The following is a 19,681-nucleotide window of genomic DNA, read 5'->3' on the forward strand; positions in this document are numbered from 1 at the left end:
CGTACTTCAAATTAATACGAGAGGTTACGTAAACCATCTTCTGTCCAATAAAGTAAAAACTGTTTAAATCGGTTAACATTATAAAGAATTATCCCTGAAAAACCAGGTCGCGCAAATTAGTTAGCAAATTGACCGGGAGATGGCGCTATACACAATAATACTCATTAGTGCCTATACTTTTGTCTTCTAGTCAAGTCATTAGAGTTATATGAAAATATGAGATTATTTTTACTAGGTAGTTTGAAAGAAAGTTTGTACGGAACCCTCGGTGGGCGAGTCCGACTCGCACTTGGCCGGTTTTTAAATTAAGGTATGTGTAGGAAAAAGGACATTCGGAGCTATTTTTTTTAATAATTAGGTCCAGTGGGACAAGATTTATATGTTGTAAAAATATAAACTGTAGGTAAATTAAAGTGTCATGACATGATCCCCCACGACTCATTTCCATTGGCATGGCGTCAAAAAACAATCATCATTATTAACCGTATCAATCTCGATAAGACAATCAGTATTGTTATCAATTGCACCCATTCATTTCATACATACTTATAGAGCAAGAGCTGACGGAGGCAGCGGAGGCAGCGCGGCAGCGGCGCCCGGTGCCCGGCGGCAAGGTGCGAGAGGGCAGGTCCGCCGGGGTCGCGGCGGCGGCGGCGGCGGCGGCGCGCGGCGGGGGCTCGTGCCGTTACGTGGAGCGTGCGCCCGCGCTGCCACGACGCCCCGCTTCACTCAGTTGCTTCGTGCGCGAAAGTCGTTACATGCGTCACTATCGCATTCCCTTTACACGCGACGATCGAAACTAATCATCAAAATTGAAATCAGTGTGTACTGGTAATCCGATGTTTAGTGCAGTGCTCGGGACTCCGCGAACCTAACCTTGTGTTTTGCGAGAAAGCGTGTGACGTCAGTGCCGATCATATGTTGGACGCGGATGCAGTGATGGAATGTGGTGTGTTGTTGTGACGTGCGATGGTGCAGTGTGGTCCCTTACCTGGACAGTAGCCGTGGCGTAGCCGCGGGTGTTTCACGGGAACCATGCGGAGAAAAAGATGAACCAGGATGACGAGAGCTTGGTAATATCACTTTCATATTCACTGTTTTGTTTTGTTATTGTCCGTGTACGGTATGGGTGTACTTTCCCTGCTTGGTTATGTAAATCGGAACAGGATATAATAAGCACACGGGTTACGAGAGCACCGGAGATCGACTAGCGCCTTTAATGCAGTAAGCACCGAACTGTATTGGCTATTTTTAATGATGACTTTATCATTGATTTTACTGTGCGAATTTAACATCACGCTTAGTTAGTCGTTTAAGGCCATTCCACAACCAAACATTTACTTTAATATTTTGTGCATTGCATACCTTTACGCAAGCCTTCATGACGAAGAGTCATATTTTGTAACTATTTGCCTTCCAAAACAAGACACAAGGTTCATACTTAGATACCTAACCCTACCGCTACCGGTAAGTGGTAACTGGCGACAGTGGCGACATATGGAAAACGGATAATTGGCATTATTGGCATCAGCTATTTATAAGCTTCCAGCTTGTTGAAGATACAGGCATACTAAAATCATGTATTTAATATAGCTATAGGTGTTAAAGTAAAATTAACAAACATATTAATAGATTGAATCAACACATCTCCGGAGCACTGACCATAATTTTATGAGGTAGTGTGGGCTGCTCGTCCCAAAAAATCCGTGAGTCATATGATCTAGAACACCTCTACGCATATACCTACCTATCAGTATACTTGTATAGGTAGTACATGGTATAAGAGATCCATATTCGCCTATGTAGACAAATAATACGCCTAAATCTTGGTATTAGAAGTCAAAGCGGACCTCAGGCTCCCATGAGCCGTTTCAAATGCCGGGATAACGCAAAGAGGATGATGATGATATTCGCCTAAACGTATTTTTGCTACCTGGTATCGTAGTTGTAGTACTGGCTGATAGTAGGTAGCATGCAGCTATCGCTGGTTATATCAGAGTGTCGAAACGAAAGCGTCCGTGGGAGCGGCTGTTGCCTCACTAGCAGCAACACCAGGCGCTCCAGTTTCTGCCATTGTTGTTCACTTCAGATGAGTTTCTTTCAACATTTCCCCTCATATTCGATCACACACTCCTTACGTGGGTATACTAGTTATATTACCCTCCTGTGGGACGTAATCGCTATTCTAGGTAGGTTTTTATAAAAATCACGGAACTTCTATTTTAGCCCTCAAAAGTATCCCGTGGTATCATCAATTATTTACTTTCATACGATTTAGCTTCAGAGGCCGATTCAGTTTGGGCCATTGAGCCAAGTTAGGTACATAGGTAGTTAGATATAATATAGCTAACAATTTGGTTTAGCAGATATTGGAAATACGGGGATCATTTTCTACAGCGAAATATTATTTATTTTAAGAGTCCCGTTGGTTCATGCAATTTTTAATCAATAATTATTAGACTTTTCGTGAACAAGGGGTTCTTGTTTTCAGTCTTCGGAAGTCCAAAATGTTGAACTTGAGGTAAATATTTTTATGAGCAGAATTAAATATAAGCAAGCAATTTATTTAAATGAAAAATCGAATGAGTAATTTTAAATAGATATCAAATTCATCTAACTATTGTTACATAACATAACACGGGTATTATACTCGTAGAAATACGAACGCGCATTATAAAATGCAACTGTTTGTAAATAATTAATGTTTGCGTGCGCTCATACCATTCAAATCCGTTTGGTATTTACCTACCACATGAGGGTTTGTGCTAATTATTCTCTAGCAAGTGATTGAAATATTTTGCGGATATTGCACCGAATTCTTTTTGGCACATAAATTGGTTTTTGACGTAAATTATATCACAAAAAGTAAGTGGGCATTATTCCAATTTTCTAGGTAAGGTACAGCGGGGCAAATCTCGACCGGCAATTATAACTGATCCACTTACCATATACCTATGTATAACCTGTGTACACTATTTAATAATGCAAACATTGTAAAACATGGAAATAATGGACCAGTTACTTTGGCCCCCCAGTCGAGATTTCGCCCGCTGTACCTTAAACAAAAATAAATGGGCTTTTCAGTTTATGTGATCTGCATTAAATTTCTAATATCTACTTGTGTGACTAGATGGATGGCAAAAATATACATTAATGATCTTAATCCGGAGGATTGGCATTGGCAAAAGGATCGGTGTTTTTGATGCTCATGTCAACAGCATCGTTCTATCTACCTTATTCATATCTAGGTCATCAGTATCCCGACTATATGCGAAATAGTGTTGTAGGTACACCTCTAATTGCTTGACAACGCCGAAATTGGGGATAGTAAGTAGTGGATAATTATTATCTCAAGCTTACCTTACCTATTTCCTATGTTCTAAAATAATTATATAAATATTCCCTAGGTTTAGGTACATATAGTTTAGGTAGACATACTTTTAGTTTAACTATTATATTTAGTATAGCGCCAAGCCGAATATTTTTGTAGAAAGTGTAAGTGAAACCACCTGACCTTCGGACACTTTCGCATTCAGTTCCGTTTAAAAGCACAATTTATTAATAGAATCTTGTTATGCAATATTCGAATAACGAAATAAAAAATGTCGACGTATACAGGTCTTAAGCGTCCGCCACACATAAAGCGTTTTGATAACGTACCCATATAACCATTTTCGGTCGTCGTTCCTACTAGAGTTTGCATTATCCGACGGATTTTTAGTATTCGAATAATTCGGATAATACAATTTTTATTATTCGAATATTCGAATAATTCGGATAATTTCGGATAATTTATTAAATGGAACAAAATTAATGTTACAGGTGCGTATAAGCGTGGAATTGATAAGGGCTGAGATAGATGAGCGCTATAATGCGAAATTTACCTACATTTTTATTTATTTTTTGCGTAAATCAGCAAACTGTAGAAATTAAAACACACCTAGCTCTCTATCTTTAGTTCTATGACTAGAATCTTGCAATCAGATAGTGAGCTGTCGATGTAAGACAGTTAGTAGTAGTGATTAGTTAGGTGTTAGGTATAACGAGAAGTTTTTCTGACAACACCTTTACCTTGGAAATGGATGGTAGAGAGGATGGCTTGTGTAGAGTGGAACGTGAGACAACATCATTAGATATGATGATGGTTATAGGCGATACAGCGTTGTCATATTATCCGTTCCGATATCGGATATAGGAAGGATGTCAAAGGCAAAAATCAAAGATGGCGCCTTGAATGATTTCGAGAATGTATAGGAGTCGGTCCTTCGCTCGATCGGATCGGATACTCATCTTATCTTAAATCTGCGGGGCCCTTCCGGATACACTTCGACCCATCGGGATCTTTTGTGCAATTACCCCTTAGATCTTAAGATCCTTCAGCTATTCAGGAGCTTCTCGACCATCTCCACGTATCGGATGATGAGGCTCATGGGTAGCTCTCTGATGTCCTTTGGTACTAGGTAGCCTGCTCCAAAGTTCTTCATTCTTTGTCTGACGAGGGCGTGACATTCACACATTAGATGTCTGGCGGTCTCTTCCTCTTCGCCGCACATGCGACAATCTGTGTAGTCAGCGTGTCCCATCTCTTTTTGGCGATTAGCCTTTGTATGGTCCTTCATAGCCGTTTTAATGGTTCCTTGTGACGTTGTCTTCAGACCTGGCCTTGGCAAGTTCATCAGCATTTTCATTGCCAATGAAGCCTTCGTGCCCCGGTATCCATACCAGTTGCATCTTGTTTTGCCTTCCAAGCTTGTTAAGAGCTTGGATGCCGTTTAATACCAGTCAAGAGTCACCTCTGGGCGATGTGAAGGCTTTGAGTGCCGCCTGACTGTCGCTGAGTATATAGATATTCTTTCCTTGGGTTTGTCTAACTATATTCTTATGTACACAGGTAATTATTGCGTATGTCTCGGCTTAAAAGACAGTGGCATAATTGCCCATGCTGATACTACCACTGTAGTCACTAGTCATTTGCATAAATGCCTACGCCCGTACCAGATGCCATCTTGGACCGGATCGGATACTTAATATAAAAAGTTGAAAACTCTTTTCGTAGGCTCTAAACAAAAGCGTCCTGGTTAGGGTCTTAGAACAGGAATGAGCAACTGAGCATAGGTACTCGTTCAGATTCAGATTTATTTATTTCTCAAAATCCATACATATTTTTAATTAAAAACTAACAAAAACATGCACACATAAAGAGATCGTCAAGGCAGGTACACTAGGTACGCATTAAAAGCTAACAATCTTACAAGTAGGTATATAACTTTTTTTTTTTTTAGTTAGGTTCACATTTACTAAGAATTATAACTTACTAATATAGACATTTAATATACATATATAATTTACTAATAATTAATTGGAAGTCACGAACATGGCTAGGCATATTAATAGGTATTATTTAGGTATTCTTTTATGCTATAAAGTGTCTTGTACTCTTGTCAAGTAGTAGCTGTTTTACTTTGCGACGGAAAGTGTTGAAGTTGGTCTCAGTTTTTATTACTTTTGGCAGTTTGTTGTAAAGTTCAAAACAGAATAACCAAAAAAAGAGAAGACCAATTAGTCGAAGACACTTCCTATCCAGGTGTGGATCATTTTAGACCTTAGTTGCACAGTGGCTGGTACCAAAGTACCAATGGAAGGGGAGAGGCGATAAATAAGTATTGTACCACCAACATAAAATATACAAGACATAAAATTTAAAAAAATGAAGAAGGAGGAGGTACAAAGGCGAACTTATTTAAATATTCAAATCCAAAACGCTTCAAATTGCTCGGCAGCAATTTGATGGGTTTTAGTTTCCAAGCTGATCAGTAGATCGACTAAGATTTCAAAGTATAAGTAGTAATTAGACCGATTTTTGTGTATGAATGTAACTAAGGACTTAAAAGGAAAATGCCTTATATTTCTAAGTGAAGCGGAGGGAATTCTGGCGTACTAAATTGCCATGGAACTGATAACAGCTAAATTCGGAGTGAGGCGCTAAATTTCAATTTCAAAAAAACAAGGGACCAGGAAATATAGGTATAAATCTCCCTTATTAAGTACGGTTTTACAGATAACTTCACGTTATCTATTAGCAGTAATGAAAGTAGGTTGGGGTAACGTTTCATATTAAAAAATAATACTTGAACGTTTTTCTGTTTTTTTAAATCATCCAATTAATCGAATATTTGATAAAAACTGAGTGCGTGGGGTGAGGCATTCTGCTTACTTCTTGTCCACGAATGCTTTCTTTGTTTTGTAAATATTAGTTTGATTTTGAAGATAAATAGGTGTTAACTTGTTAGCAATAACATTGTCCGTATTAAGAATTGATCGACATTGGTTTCAGTGACGTCTATCTATTAAATATATTACTTATAAATAAAAAATAATGTTTATAGAAATTATCCGTTTATCCGGATAATTTCACTTGGATTATTCGAATATTTTCGGATAAAAATATTGGCGGATATTCGAATAATTCGGATATTCGAATATCCGGATTGCAAACCCTAGTTCCTACGCAAATCGGGATATTTTGCGTGAACACAGATGTTCGTGTCTCAATTCTTAGTCGCAGTATGGTCGTCGTTTAGTCGAGGTTACCCAAATGGGGATGATTGGTAACTAGGCACAATTGGTCACAGAACTGTGCACTACCCGTTCACAAATTGTTACCGTTTGGCGACTGTTTTCCTAAAATTATTCGTTCATTTCATTATTTTCAAATGGCGAACTGTCAGAGACCTCAGAATGGAAAATAAATAAAACTACATGACATTAAAACGTAATGGTGTAAGAATTTGCAAAAGATAAATATTAATTATTTGAAATTGTGTTATAATGTGGGTTAATTACCATGGGCAATTAAACTGCTCGAGTGATTTCATAAAATAAGTCTAAATTTATCAACGCGCCATCAATTTACCTCAGTTTACGACCGTTTGACGACCGGTCTGGCTCGGAAGTCAGTGATACTGAAATATTAAATATAATGCTTAGAAAACCAATAAAATTGTTAAAATATGTGAGTGAGTTTAGTAAATCGTCCCACTTTATCGGTTCTAGTTACGGAGCTATGGGCAGTTTAGTGAAATTTGCCATAACCTACCGAAAATCGGTTTTCAATAAAAACTGATTAATAAGACTCTAATAAAGTTATTATTTTGATGCCGGTGCATAAATGTCAAATTTAAGCACCTTTTCAGGGCCTCAAAGTTAAGTGCCGACCGTCCCACTTTGTCGGTTACATAAAAAACATACTTGTTGACTGTTTTAGGGAAAACTTCTTTTTCAATGAGTAGTTGTAATATAACAAAACTTAGGCTATCTTTTGGTGAAAGGATTATGTCTGTATGTCCAATAGTTATTTTTTTAATGTATTAAAATATTGCAAAAGTGAAAAAGCGACAACTGCTATACTTTGGGACGGCAAAAAACACACTTGTACTTTGAAGTTATGGAGTGATGGGTATCAAATAAATCGCCACACTTTAAGGATTTAAATTAGTAAAAATCATGTATGTGACATTGGCAGTTTTAATACAAACAGTACTCTGAAGCTAAAAAGACAGAAATGGTTATATGGATCCCTTCAGTCAAAAATATAATTTATTTCATTCCATGGGAGGTAGGGGGGGGGGGGGGTCTAGATGATGATTACGTAATATGTTTACATAAGCATGGGGATCGAGTAAGAGCTATGCTTACTTTTGCTGACTATGGTGTTGGAGGGGGTAATAAATCTACTTACGTCATATTTGAACGACTCCCGTAAACCTTCGCGATGTTATTAGAAAACGCAAAAGTGAAAACACTTAGTTCTTTTAGGAAAATTATCACAGTCAAGTAAGTCGGTCAAGGAGAGCCGACCCCAGATGACGAGATAAGGCTTAGGACAAGAAGAATCACGGGCAAGTCAGGTTAGTCTTTAGTGCCGTACACGCTATTGGCGCTTAACTCCTTTATGAAAAAATCCAAAAACTGTTTCGACAATAACACTTTACTTTATTTATTTATTTAAACTTTATTGCACATAAATAAAATAAAAATGTACAAATGGCGGACTTAGTGCCTTTATCATAGAATCTGGTCACAAAATCCCATGAAAATAAATACAGAATAATAAACAGTTATTTAAAAGTTATATTTCGTCTATTTCGATATGACTAATACTCTAATACCTAATTACCTATTATAGATTATAGACTTTAAAAAACTCTTATTAATTAAAAATATATTATTATCAGAAACATTTTCATGGATACTAATTCGAAAAACATGACAGCTATGATTTAAAAGCTGATTTTATACTTGTACTCAATTTTCAGCGTGTGGCTACTAGACCGACAAAGTGGGTCACTAAACTTAAGTCGAAAATAAATTCAGTTCAAATTCCGTAAAAATAGATCAAACAAACGACATTAGTATCAATGACTATTATGTTAATAATAACAAACCTTTATCTCATAGATAAAATGTGTTTCATATACCATATACCACACACATGTATTTCACTGAACAAGCACTAAAGTTTAGTAAACCGACAAAGTGGGACGCTCCCTACAGAAAATCACTAAACTTTATTTGCATAAAAAAGTACTTCATTTAATATTTGATGTTTTCATACTTTATATGCTTGATCAGTGTGTTTTTAAGTAATCATATGTTTTTCCCCTCACTAGCTCGGAAACACGTGTTTTGTCCTTTAATAGCAGCGGGTAAAAACGCATTTTATCCACTAGTGAATAAAGTCAAATTAACTGCTTTAAAATTGATAAAAATAGGTGAATCTAGTAATAAAGATAGTTTACCACCTGTGGAACTACTGGAAGCAGTGTGAGAAACGCATTTTTTGCGTTGTAGTTTCCTCGCTATAGTGAGGGGAAAAGTTTTGTGTTACACTCGGGTGCAAATGTATTTTACTTCTCGTGTGTTAAAAAACTCGCAAGTTCAGGATTCTATTCTCGAACCACTCGCTTCGCTCGTGGTTCAACTATAGAATCCTTTCACTTGCTCGTTTTTCAATTCCATACTCGGCGTTAAAATACAACTTTGCCCCCTTGTATAACAAATAACTATTAAATTGATATACATAGGTAATTTGTATTTTTTTAATAGTATAATTTTCAATTATATTTTTATTAACTTTTTAATATAATGACTAAGGGCATCCATAGAATTATTTCTACTTTTTTAGGGTTCCGTAGTCAACTAGGAACCCTTATAGTTTCGCCATGTCTGTCTGTCCGTCCGTCCGTCCGTCCGCGGATAATCTCAGTAACCGTTAGCACTAGAAAGCTGAAATTTGATACCAATATGTATATCAATCACGCCAACAAAGTGCAAAAATAAAAAATGGAAAAAAATGTTTAATTAGGGTACTCCCCCTACATGTAAAGTGGGGGCTGATTTTTTTTTCATTCCAACCCCAACGTGTGATATATTGTTGGATAGGTATTTAAAAATGAATAAGGGTTTACTAAGATCGTTTTTTGATAATATTGATATTTTCGGAAATAATCGCTCCTAAAGGAAAAAAAGTGCGTCCCCCCCCCTCTAACTTTTGAACCATATGTTTAAAAAATATGAAAAAAATCACAAAAGTAGAACTTTATAAAGACTTTGTAGGAAAATTGTTTTGAACTTGATAGGTTCAGTAGTTTTTGAGAAAAATACGGAAAACTACGGAACCCTACACTGAGCGTGGTCCGACACGCTCTTGGCCGGTTTTTTTTAGCATGAGAATACATCTATAAATACAACTTTAATGATAAAACTGCATGTTGTGCTATTAATTTGGAAAAAATAGACATATTCACGTTGAGATATTTTTGTTCTGTTTTTATGTTTAAGTCTCCGTAACATTAAAACTACTATGATTACATACATGATTTAGACTTATTCGAAATCCCTAAAGTATGACGATTAATTTGATACCCAGATACCTACCACTCCATAACTTCACACTACAAGTGTGTTTTTTACCATCCCATACTTTAACCAACGTTTTCTCAATTCTAGGTTTTTCACTTTTGCAAACTTAAAGAATTAAAAAAAAATAACTATATCACATAGACATGATTTTTTCACCAAAAGAAAGCTTATGTTCCGTAATATTAGGAACTAGTCGTAACTCCATATCGACAAAGTGGGACGTTTTCCCGTGCACAAGCACATATGGATTAAGGCTGGGAAATATTCCAGGTAAAAAACAGTCGAAAATTGGTCGCAAAATGGTCCTTAAGTACACGCGTGACCTAAAGTACAAAATGGCTTCTTCTAACAGCATATCGACATTTTGTTACCGTAATGAGTGCGTACGGCGACTAACAAAGTGTAGTTAGAAACCCCCTGACAGTGACATTGACAGCCACAAATTCGTACAAATTTTGTTACCGTCATGTGTGCATAAGCGACTAACAAAGTAAAGTAAGAAACCGTTCTGACAGTGATATTAGCAGTCAAAATTTGTACACGTTTTATTACCGTAAAGCGTGCATACGTCGACTACATTTTGTTATTGTATCAGGACCGCACATTGTGTGCACGACATTACCACGCGTTATGTCACATTTGACATTTAGTGACTAAGTAATTTGAAGATTTTGCGACTGAAATGGTTCTATGGGTAGCATTAGCAGAGCGCAGTGATAGCGGTGCGCCGGACGAACGCTGGTGTTTCTCTCGTAATCCGCGCGCATTCCGCTCGCAATCCGCGCTCGTTAGTTCCCGCCGGCGTCTGCTGGGCGCAACGCCAGCGTTCGTCCGGCGCACCGCTATCAATGCGCTCCGCTGACGCTCCGCTAACGCTCCGCCCACGCTCTCAAAACGCGCATGTGTGGCCGAGCTTTTAGTACCTAATTAAAATAAATAGTTAACATTTTCTTCAGGCTGGAAACAATATTGTTCAATTCAACGCCTACCTACTGATAGTCAAATACAATTATAACATACTAGCTTTTGCCCGCGGCTTCGCTTGCGTTAGAAAGAGAGAAAAAGTAGCCTATGTCACCCTCCATTCCTTCAACTATCTTACTTACACTTAATAATTTTTAAGAAAAAAAAACCGTCGCCTTTCGGGTTCTGGTGAAAGCTACTTGCGAATGTTGGATTATGTAGAAATGTGTAAGAATTTTTTAAAACTGCTTTTAATGCTTTAATTATTAGATGACAACACAAATGAATTACGTATAACGTTAAGGTTTGGGGAGTTTCCTCAATTCCTCATGAATCCGATTATATTATAAGAAATCGAAGCTGGACAAACTTTGACTTGAAAACTCAATATGCTTATCAAACATAACTAAATAAATGTCACTGTTCTGAACTTAAATGAATGCTTTTCTTACAAAAATACCAAAGTCACTATGAGTGTGCCGTTCAGATTTGAGGAGTTCGGTTCTCACTATCATCAGCAGTTCCACTGCACCAAATGTCACTGTTCTGGACGTAAGTGCATGCTGTTCTTATAAAAATACCGAAGTCACTATAAGCGTGCCGTTCAGATTTGAGGAGTTCGGTTCTGACCATCATCAGCAATTTCACTGCACCAATTGTCACTGTTCTGGACGAAAGTGCACGCTGTTCTTATAAAAATAGCAAAGTCACTATAAGCGTGCCGTTCAGATTTGAAGAGTTCCGTTCTGGCCATCATCAGCAGTTCCACTGCACCAAATGTCACTGTTCCGTGCCTAAATTCATGCTGTTCCTTTAAAAACACAAAAATCACCATATGTATGCCTTTCAGATTCGAGGAGTACCCTCTCCGTATACCCTCTCATTAGAAGTACCTAGAATGTTCTACAACATACTAGAATATTATCGAAAACAATAAACATAAGAAAGGAAATGTATAGAGTTTTGTAGAGTGTGTCATTACTTTTGTGCCAACCCAATATTCTCAAACCTAACTTGAACTATAGAATCCTTTCACTTGCTCGTTTTTCAATTCCACACTCGGCGTTAAAATACAACTTTGCCCCCTTGTATAACAAATAACTATTATGCAACTGGCGTTTAAGTGAGGTCAAAAAAGACGAGTGGCGTGAGTAACAATTTGAGGCGAAGCCGAAAATTGTTAATAAAGACGCCACGAGTATTTTTTGACTCAGTTGAACACCGTTGCATACAATACTTTTTCTACGACCATGCACTTACTTTTTAATAGTTTTCTAGAATAACTTTCGTGAAATTCGCACTATTTCCTGTATTTTGACGCGTCGGCCTCCCCTCTGTTCCTGCACTCACCCTGTCGCTCGCACTCCCCCGCGACGTCGCCAGCCCCCGGCGCCCCGCGCACCCACGCTATATCCCTTAAAGGCTTCCTAACAATGCTCTAAGAGCTATATCTTATGCGTGGGTGCGCGGGGCGCCGGGCGGGGGCGGGCATCTTTTATGTAGGGTTTTGACGATCTATGCACGACACTGTAAATGACGAATAACAACACGGGAGTAGAAAAACAAAATTTCGCATTCGCATCGTAACCGGTAGGTAAATTTCAAATATGACATGGAACTACGGTCGCCGTTTAAGAAGCTCATTACAGTAGATGTTGCTACGGGTCCCATTGACCTCCGTGTCCTCGGAGTCATCGCCGCAGTCATGGCAATGATATTAGCTTTTCCGAGGCAACCATGCCCCGAGAGATTTTGGGCAAGGTGAAAGGAGAGGAACCGCTCTTTCTTTTCACCCATCGCTCCAGAACGGGTCGGATGGCTTCGACCGCTTCGTCGATCCAGGAGCCCCCAATATCTCTTTCCAGTTTTAGAGGAGCAGTAGACGAGACGGGACGGGAGTCAAGTCTCCACCGTCTGACCTGCTCCATACATGTTTATTGTGCACACCTCGTCCTGGTTTCAGCTCCGTACAGTCGACTACAAAGAGATGTATCCACTTTTTCGCCTTATTACAATGCAATAAGTGGATGTTAAGTATCAAAGCCTGAAAATCAATCTTATCTTACCGATACCGAGTACCAAGATCGACGTCCATTCACGAGGCTCGCAATTCCCTGTCACAAAAAAAGTGTAACATTACCGGCCTAAGCTGGTCCGGCAATGTCATTTTTGACAACTTTGTTTGGCTTAAATGGCATGGCAATCTGCAACATAATTCTCCCCAATGTTATGAATGTTATGTTATGATCGATCACTAATATCCAATTTCTATTAAGTATTGTCGATGGTAAAATTGCAAGTGTATATTTCAGGAAAAACTTTATTGCATTGTTGTTAGTGATAAGGAAGTGAATCAAATAGTCATTTAAACCATATGTTGATATGATAATAAATGTGTACTCGTAATGTTATCAACTTATCAGATCAATAAAAAGTACATACTAAGTAGTAGAGCCGATCAAAACCAATTATAAATTTTAAATTTGAACTGTAACCGCAAACGCATATTTACGTATAGACATGGCATTACCACACCACACCGTTGGAAAAGCCATGGAAACCCCGCACATGCGTAGTTTTGACTTGAGCCAGTGCTCCTTGTCGAGTCGGCGATGCGAAGCGCCCGACTGTTCGGCTGAGCCTCAGACGACGCGCGCCGAGCGCAACGTTCGGAAGGGCTTGTCAACGTTCACTCCCTTATTATTTTTTATTTAACACTCAACTCCGTTTCGCGCTAAAAATTTTATTAACATCTCTGACATTCATTCCCAGTGCGAATGCGAAATGCTCTTTTGAATTAATGAAGTTCAGTGTGTTTATGAACAGTGACCGGTCGCACGGTTTTAGTGTTTGTTGTAAAGTGAGCCGGTGTTTTTTGCGCGGAGAATAATTTACATGGTAATTAGTCTGTAGGCATACCTTGCGATTACCGTAGGTAAGTAGTCATTGTCAAGTGTAGTTACTATTAATAAAACATTTACACAAAATTTATAAAAAAAGAACGATTAATTATTTAATGTTGTTATGGTTTTTGGAAAAAAAATCGGAACTGTTTCAGTTTTGAGCGGTTTTCATTCTATTTTATAACCAATAAAAACATAGAACACAAAAAGGAAACTGAAATTATTTGTTTAGGTAATCTAAATTTAATGAGAGTCGGTGTGCAGTGAAAGGCTAGCATAGGTACCTTGTCTATCTACAAGAAGTGTACAACCTTGTTAAAATCAAGACTCCACCAGAACCAGAAATGATATACACTCTAGGTAGGTACTACAAAGAGATAATGTGATTATTCAAATCAGTTCATATCCGGCACATGAAAACGTAACATCGGTAACAGACAAAATGAATTTGAATTAAGAATCTCATTTCTTGAAGTCGGATGAACACAACACAACACAATGACTATTTATGTGAATAAGTGCAGTATGAGTAAGACTTTTTAATGATTTAACGCTACAAACGACAGCTGATTCATAATGTTTGTCAGAACAAAGTAAACAACGATATCAAGACATACGTAATGCCTTTGATTAGCAACGAGATGGATAAGACGCTTGTTAGCTACAGAGGAAATGTTTCATTTGAAGTGCCTCGTGAATTTATAGTTACGTGTACTCTGAACTCGAAGCATACGCAAGAAAGAAAAAAAAAACTATTACGGGACTTTTAACAAAGACTCAGGTAACAAAATATACAAGTTTCGGCCCTTTCACACCTGACGAACAATCCCCTGCACGCCACCTGTCACCTGTCCGCCAAAATTTGGCAAAAAGCACTTTGTGCTCTATTCACAAGAGCTATAATCAGAACTCCAACCGGTCGTACAAATGAAGTTGTGGTCGCCACCTGGCTACGGTTTAAATTTTCGACAAGCATCATACATATCATAAAACAAATAATATTTTCAAATATATAACTAAGTAAATGCATTGCGACTAAGTGTTTGGAACAAGTTAACTACCGATCGGAACCTTGACAGGTACTACCTCTAGATGTACCTACGTGAAATGTACTTATTTCTATAGTTATAATTAATGTTGCCTATCATGTCATAGATGTCAATTACGTAGGTTTTCGTCATTTTTAAATTAAACTTTTGTCTGGAACAGATAATTATTCATCTATATAAAACTAATGTTATACCTACCTACAAATAGGTAATTTCTAAATTTGTAACTACCTGAGGTCATTCATTATTCAACCAATTGACGACGACGGTGAGTGACGTTGGTAGGACTGAGCATGTAGTTGGTCGCCGCGGCGGCCAGCCGCTCCCTTCCTCAATTATCCAATTTCCTTGTCAGATATCGACCTACTCCGCAGTCCGCACGCTCACTCACTTGTCAACCAGCCATGAGCCACCTCTCCACTTATACGGCTAGATAGCTTGTCGGATACGTGTGCGAACATTTCATCTTATACTATTAAACGAGCAATTCTTGTATATTTATTTATTTATTTATTTATTTATTTATTTATTTATTTATTTATTTATTTATTTATTTATTTATTTATATATACCGACGATCTCGGAAACCGCTCTAACGATTTCGCTGAAATTTGTTTTGTGGGGGTTTTCGGGGAAAAATCGATCTAGCGTAGCCTTAGATCCCGGAAAACGCGAATTTTCGAGTTTTCATGAGTTTTTCTTTCGCATTTGTAAACGTAAAATATGGTCCTTAATTTCGCCGCGCGCGCATCGATTCCGCTTAGCTCAGTCGCACGAGGTCGGTCTAATGTACGCAGATAGATCGTAGGTGTCAGGGTTTCGAATCCCGGTCAAAAATTAAGTTTTTGTTTTTTGTCTTTTTTTTTTGTTTTTGTATTTATAAGAGTTTTTTTTTTTATCTAAAGACGTGATATATTAAAATAGAACCGAGCGAAGCTCGGTCGCCCAGATATTTAGTCTCTAAACGCCAGATAACGTTGAGAGAGAACGTCAGACCGCTATTAAACAAACATTATAATTACATCACAGATTTCTATCAACTTTATTACATAAGACAACATGTTATGAGTAAAGTCGCCGACGTTTATGAGAATCTAAACATTAACGACAACGACAACATAAGCTCAGGTTTAGTTGCCTGCGTTACAGGAGAATTTTTAAAGCGTCATGCGAAGGAGCGTAAAACGTGCTCTGCTGTAATCCGGGGTACAAAGACATCCCTTTGTGGAATGCATACATTACCATTATTTATGGTGAAGAATGAAATACCTACCTAAGTTGGATGCATAATGAAGTAGGTGGCAAGCGAACACGTACCTATGTGTTCTTGTCTGCTGTGTTATAAATTAGGCGGGAACAAATATACAGGTAAGTATACTCGTAGCACTGCATTGATCACGTTATATATTGTACCTACAAAACTGTCATAATAGCTGAATCGATTAGAAAAACAGTGGCGAAGGACAACACACAGCAATGTATGCAGCTGTATACGCTTTTATCTCAAGTGCTGCCGCTGGACACGATTGTCCCTTCAATGTCCTTTAGATTGGATTAGATTAGACGAGTCAATCTCGTGGCCTAAAAGACGACTGTTATAAGCTAAGCTATTTGAATTCTCCCTGGAGGCAACTAAAGTACTTAATGCATTGTTTTGGGGTACGGGCAAAGTACCCTAGCAATAGAAGTATGAAAATTAGTCAAAGAAAATAACAGCTGTGAATTGTTATATAGTAGCATTAAGGATTTGTTTTGTTATTTGATAGTAGGATGTCCCCTCGTGATTCGTCAACCGACATTAGCTCTTCGGTAAATTAGTCACTGCAGGGACTATCTATAAATAGAATGAAACTCGACCTTATCATTCAACCCAGACCTTGTGACGCTCAATTAGATGAATGATCCGTATTTGCTAAACAGTCTTAATGAAATGGTTCAATCTGTTTTCGCTAGCTAAATCTTCTCAATTATTTATGTAAGTACATATATCGAAAGATCTGAAAACCATAACAACGACTGAGTTACCTTTTGACATTGACTATTGATCTATATGTTTATTACAACGATTATTTTCTATAAAAGTGGCGTCATCGTCAGCGGACAATATAAACAAATTTACAAGCGGTCTTGTTGAGTTATCCGCAATGAGTGGCATTGTAGACGAGGAGGACATTGAAGTGAAAGAATCAGGCGGTTGAGAGATGCTGGTGCGGGGTTGCGGCGGCGGCGAGCTGCGGCACTCTCTGGCGGAGCGCACGAAGGCGCTGGCGGCGCGCTGCCACGCGCTGCGCGCACCCGCCGCACAGCGCGCCGACTCGCGCAGCCCCGACCGCCGCCGGCCCAGGCACAGAAAGTCGCAGACGAGGTGGTACGTCAAGGTAACTAGCAATGATAGACACACAACACAAGTAACATTCATACTTATATTTTATCAAATTGCAATTTACGCGCACTTCTTTTGCGGGTGCGCTTCTCCCTCCCTCGTTTTTTTCTGCGAAAAATTTTGCGGGTGCTTTGTTCCGGTAATAGATATTATTTTAATGTTGCATCGTAATCTTGGGCTTCGCGTTATGTCGGTACTGCATCGTTGATTGATCAGACAAAATTATTGGACCAAATAATTATGTATATACCTACTTATTACAAATTAGGTAAGGTACAGCGGGGTAAATCTCGACTGGGGGGCAAATGTAACTGGTCCATTTTTTTGCATGTTTTACAATGTTTGCATTATTAAATAAAGTGTCCATCGGTTAAATATGGTAGGCGTGTTCAGTGGATACATGTAGATCTCAACATCAGTGTAATAATGGAAAAAATGGATCAGTTACTACAATTGCCCCCCAATCGAGATTTGCCCCGCTGTACCTTATGTTAGTTCTCACCTATGTATGTTTATAGGGATATATCATTTATGTTCATTTCATTTCATAAGTATCTAAAGTATCTTATCTTGTCAAGTCAGACAGTGTCAATGTCGAAAAGATGGATAAGGTTGTCGTAGACCGGAATTCGATACTTATTGATGACGACATTTTATTTCCAAATATTTGCTCTTGTTTGCATAAATTGGATAGTGATGGTGCTTATATGTGCGATTTTATTTAAAAAATGTTGTTATTCATTCATGTCTCACAGACTATGATTCATTCACACGTCTATGGGCTCCTTGTAATTATACCACAGACCAATACAACAAGACGGCCCTTACAGGGCGACTCGCGGTCACCAAGCATACGACAAATCAGGTTTATAAAAGTTTGAACGCGTGCGACACCGATCAGTAGCGCTCAAGTATACGACCCGCTAACAGTGTTCGTGTCCGCTCGGGAAAAAATCTTAAATAATCAAATTTGGTTGCAAACAATGGTCTTTTGCAGCATAAAGTGGTGTGGCAAGTCTTCTAACACTTCTACATATAAAAAAGATGGAATAACATTCCACAGTTAAGTCAAATTAATTATTTTGTTGAATATTGTTTATTATCCGCGGAGTTCATTTATACTGGTCAATATGGTTGTACTGAGTGGCGCCGAGGCGCGTCCATCCCTTTTTGCCTAGTTAACAATGCGATATGCTATCCCTTTCACGTAAACGACTAGGGATGGGGCCATGTTAGTTTATGTCTGTTGCGGGAACTTCGTACTACCGTTCGTACCATGTGCTACCATTTTATGAAATATAAAAGAAAGCAGATTTGTAATTGTGAATAATTATCTAGAATCTGTAGAGTCTGTAGTGTTATTTAGTTGATTGATTAGTTTAGAATATTTAGTTGGTAATTTAACTTAGTAAACGTAAGTAAAAATGCACAGTATAGTTATTAGTTACTAGAATGATTTTTATTGAGGTGCTATCACAATCATCATCCTCCTTGCGTTATCCCGGCATCGGCATTCGCCACGGCTCATGGGAGCCTGGGGTCCGCTTTGGAAACGAATCCCAAGATTTGGCGTAGGCACTAGTTTTATGAAAGCGACTGCCATCTGACCTTCCAACCCGAAGGGTAACTAGGCCTTATTATAATTTAATTATAATATTATAATTTGTTGCAAAACAAATTCACCACAGACTGGTACCGGTACCATTGTCTATAATAGACATGTCCTATTCCCATCCCTATTGCTAATCGTAAAGGCGCGCCATTATTTGAAACGACCAATGGCAGCACCGTGCGCGCCCGCCTCACCCCGCAAGGATTGGTGATTTGCGTCTCGAACAATATCGCTTGCATTAGGCTTCTAGTGGGGTGTTCTGTGAATTATACCGACATCCAGCCAGTTAGTCATAACATAAGTAGTATTTGTTCTACAACTTTACGCGTTTACTATATTACCCGCTATTCAACACGAATTTCGGTCATGCTTAGATTTATGGGCCACTTGTGGTGACTATACTGCGTACCTAGTTACCTACATACATTATTATGATTCCTTTCTAGGTGCTTTCATTTTTCATTTAACATCTCTTCTTAGCTAATTGAAAAAAGTGGTGGTCAATTTATTTAGAATTGTAATGTATAATATACTTTTTAAGGCTAGTCCAGCCGGGAGTGATATTTCGCCAATATCTGGGTACCTAGCCGAATGCACAAACGCTCACGAAACGAAACGCTAGTATATCTATCTCTATCGCTCTTGCGTATTGGTGCGACATAGCCAGACTGCATTTCTGTCGGCGTTTCGTGTCGACGATTGCCGCTTCGCCGGCTCATCAATTGATCTTCAAATTCTGATCAAATCGATCGAATCCCTTACAAGTTGTATGAAGTACGCAGGTGCCGCATTCAGCGCATTCTTGTAAGTTGTGCTGATTCAAGTGTTGACTAACTGTGTGATGACAACT

The 19,681-nt window shown here is 38.4% G+C and overlaps 1 protein-coding gene across 6 annotated transcripts in view; it reads left to right on the plus strand.

The window, feature by feature from the left end:
- The first annotated feature begins 656 nt into the window (after window positions 1-656).
- Window positions 657-19,681, plus strand: part of LOC125226829 (ral guanine nucleotide dissociation stimulator) — a 43,431-nt gene continuing 24,406 nt past the window's right edge. Inside the window, exons 1-2 of one of the 6 annotated variants that reach the window (XM_048130945.1) lie at window positions 13,518-13,819; window positions 16,919-17,214. In XM_048130945.1, coding sequence (XP_047986902.1) covers window positions 17,038-17,214 — 177 coding nt within the window. In that variant the 5' untranslated portion in view covers window positions 13,518-13,819; window positions 16,919-17,037. Of the gene's footprint in view, window positions 1,074-13,517; window positions 13,820-16,918; window positions 17,215-19,681 lie in introns of those variants that run through there. The other 5 variants (XM_048130946.1, XM_048130947.1, XM_048130952.1 and 2 more) reach the window with 5 other exon arrangements.

The sequence above is a fragment of the Leguminivora glycinivorella genome, chromosome 6 (assembly GCF_023078275.1).
Source record: "Leguminivora glycinivorella isolate SPB_JAAS2020 chromosome 6, LegGlyc_1.1, whole genome shotgun sequence".
NCBI lineage: Eukaryota > Metazoa > Arthropoda > Insecta > Lepidoptera > Tortricidae > Leguminivora > Leguminivora glycinivorella.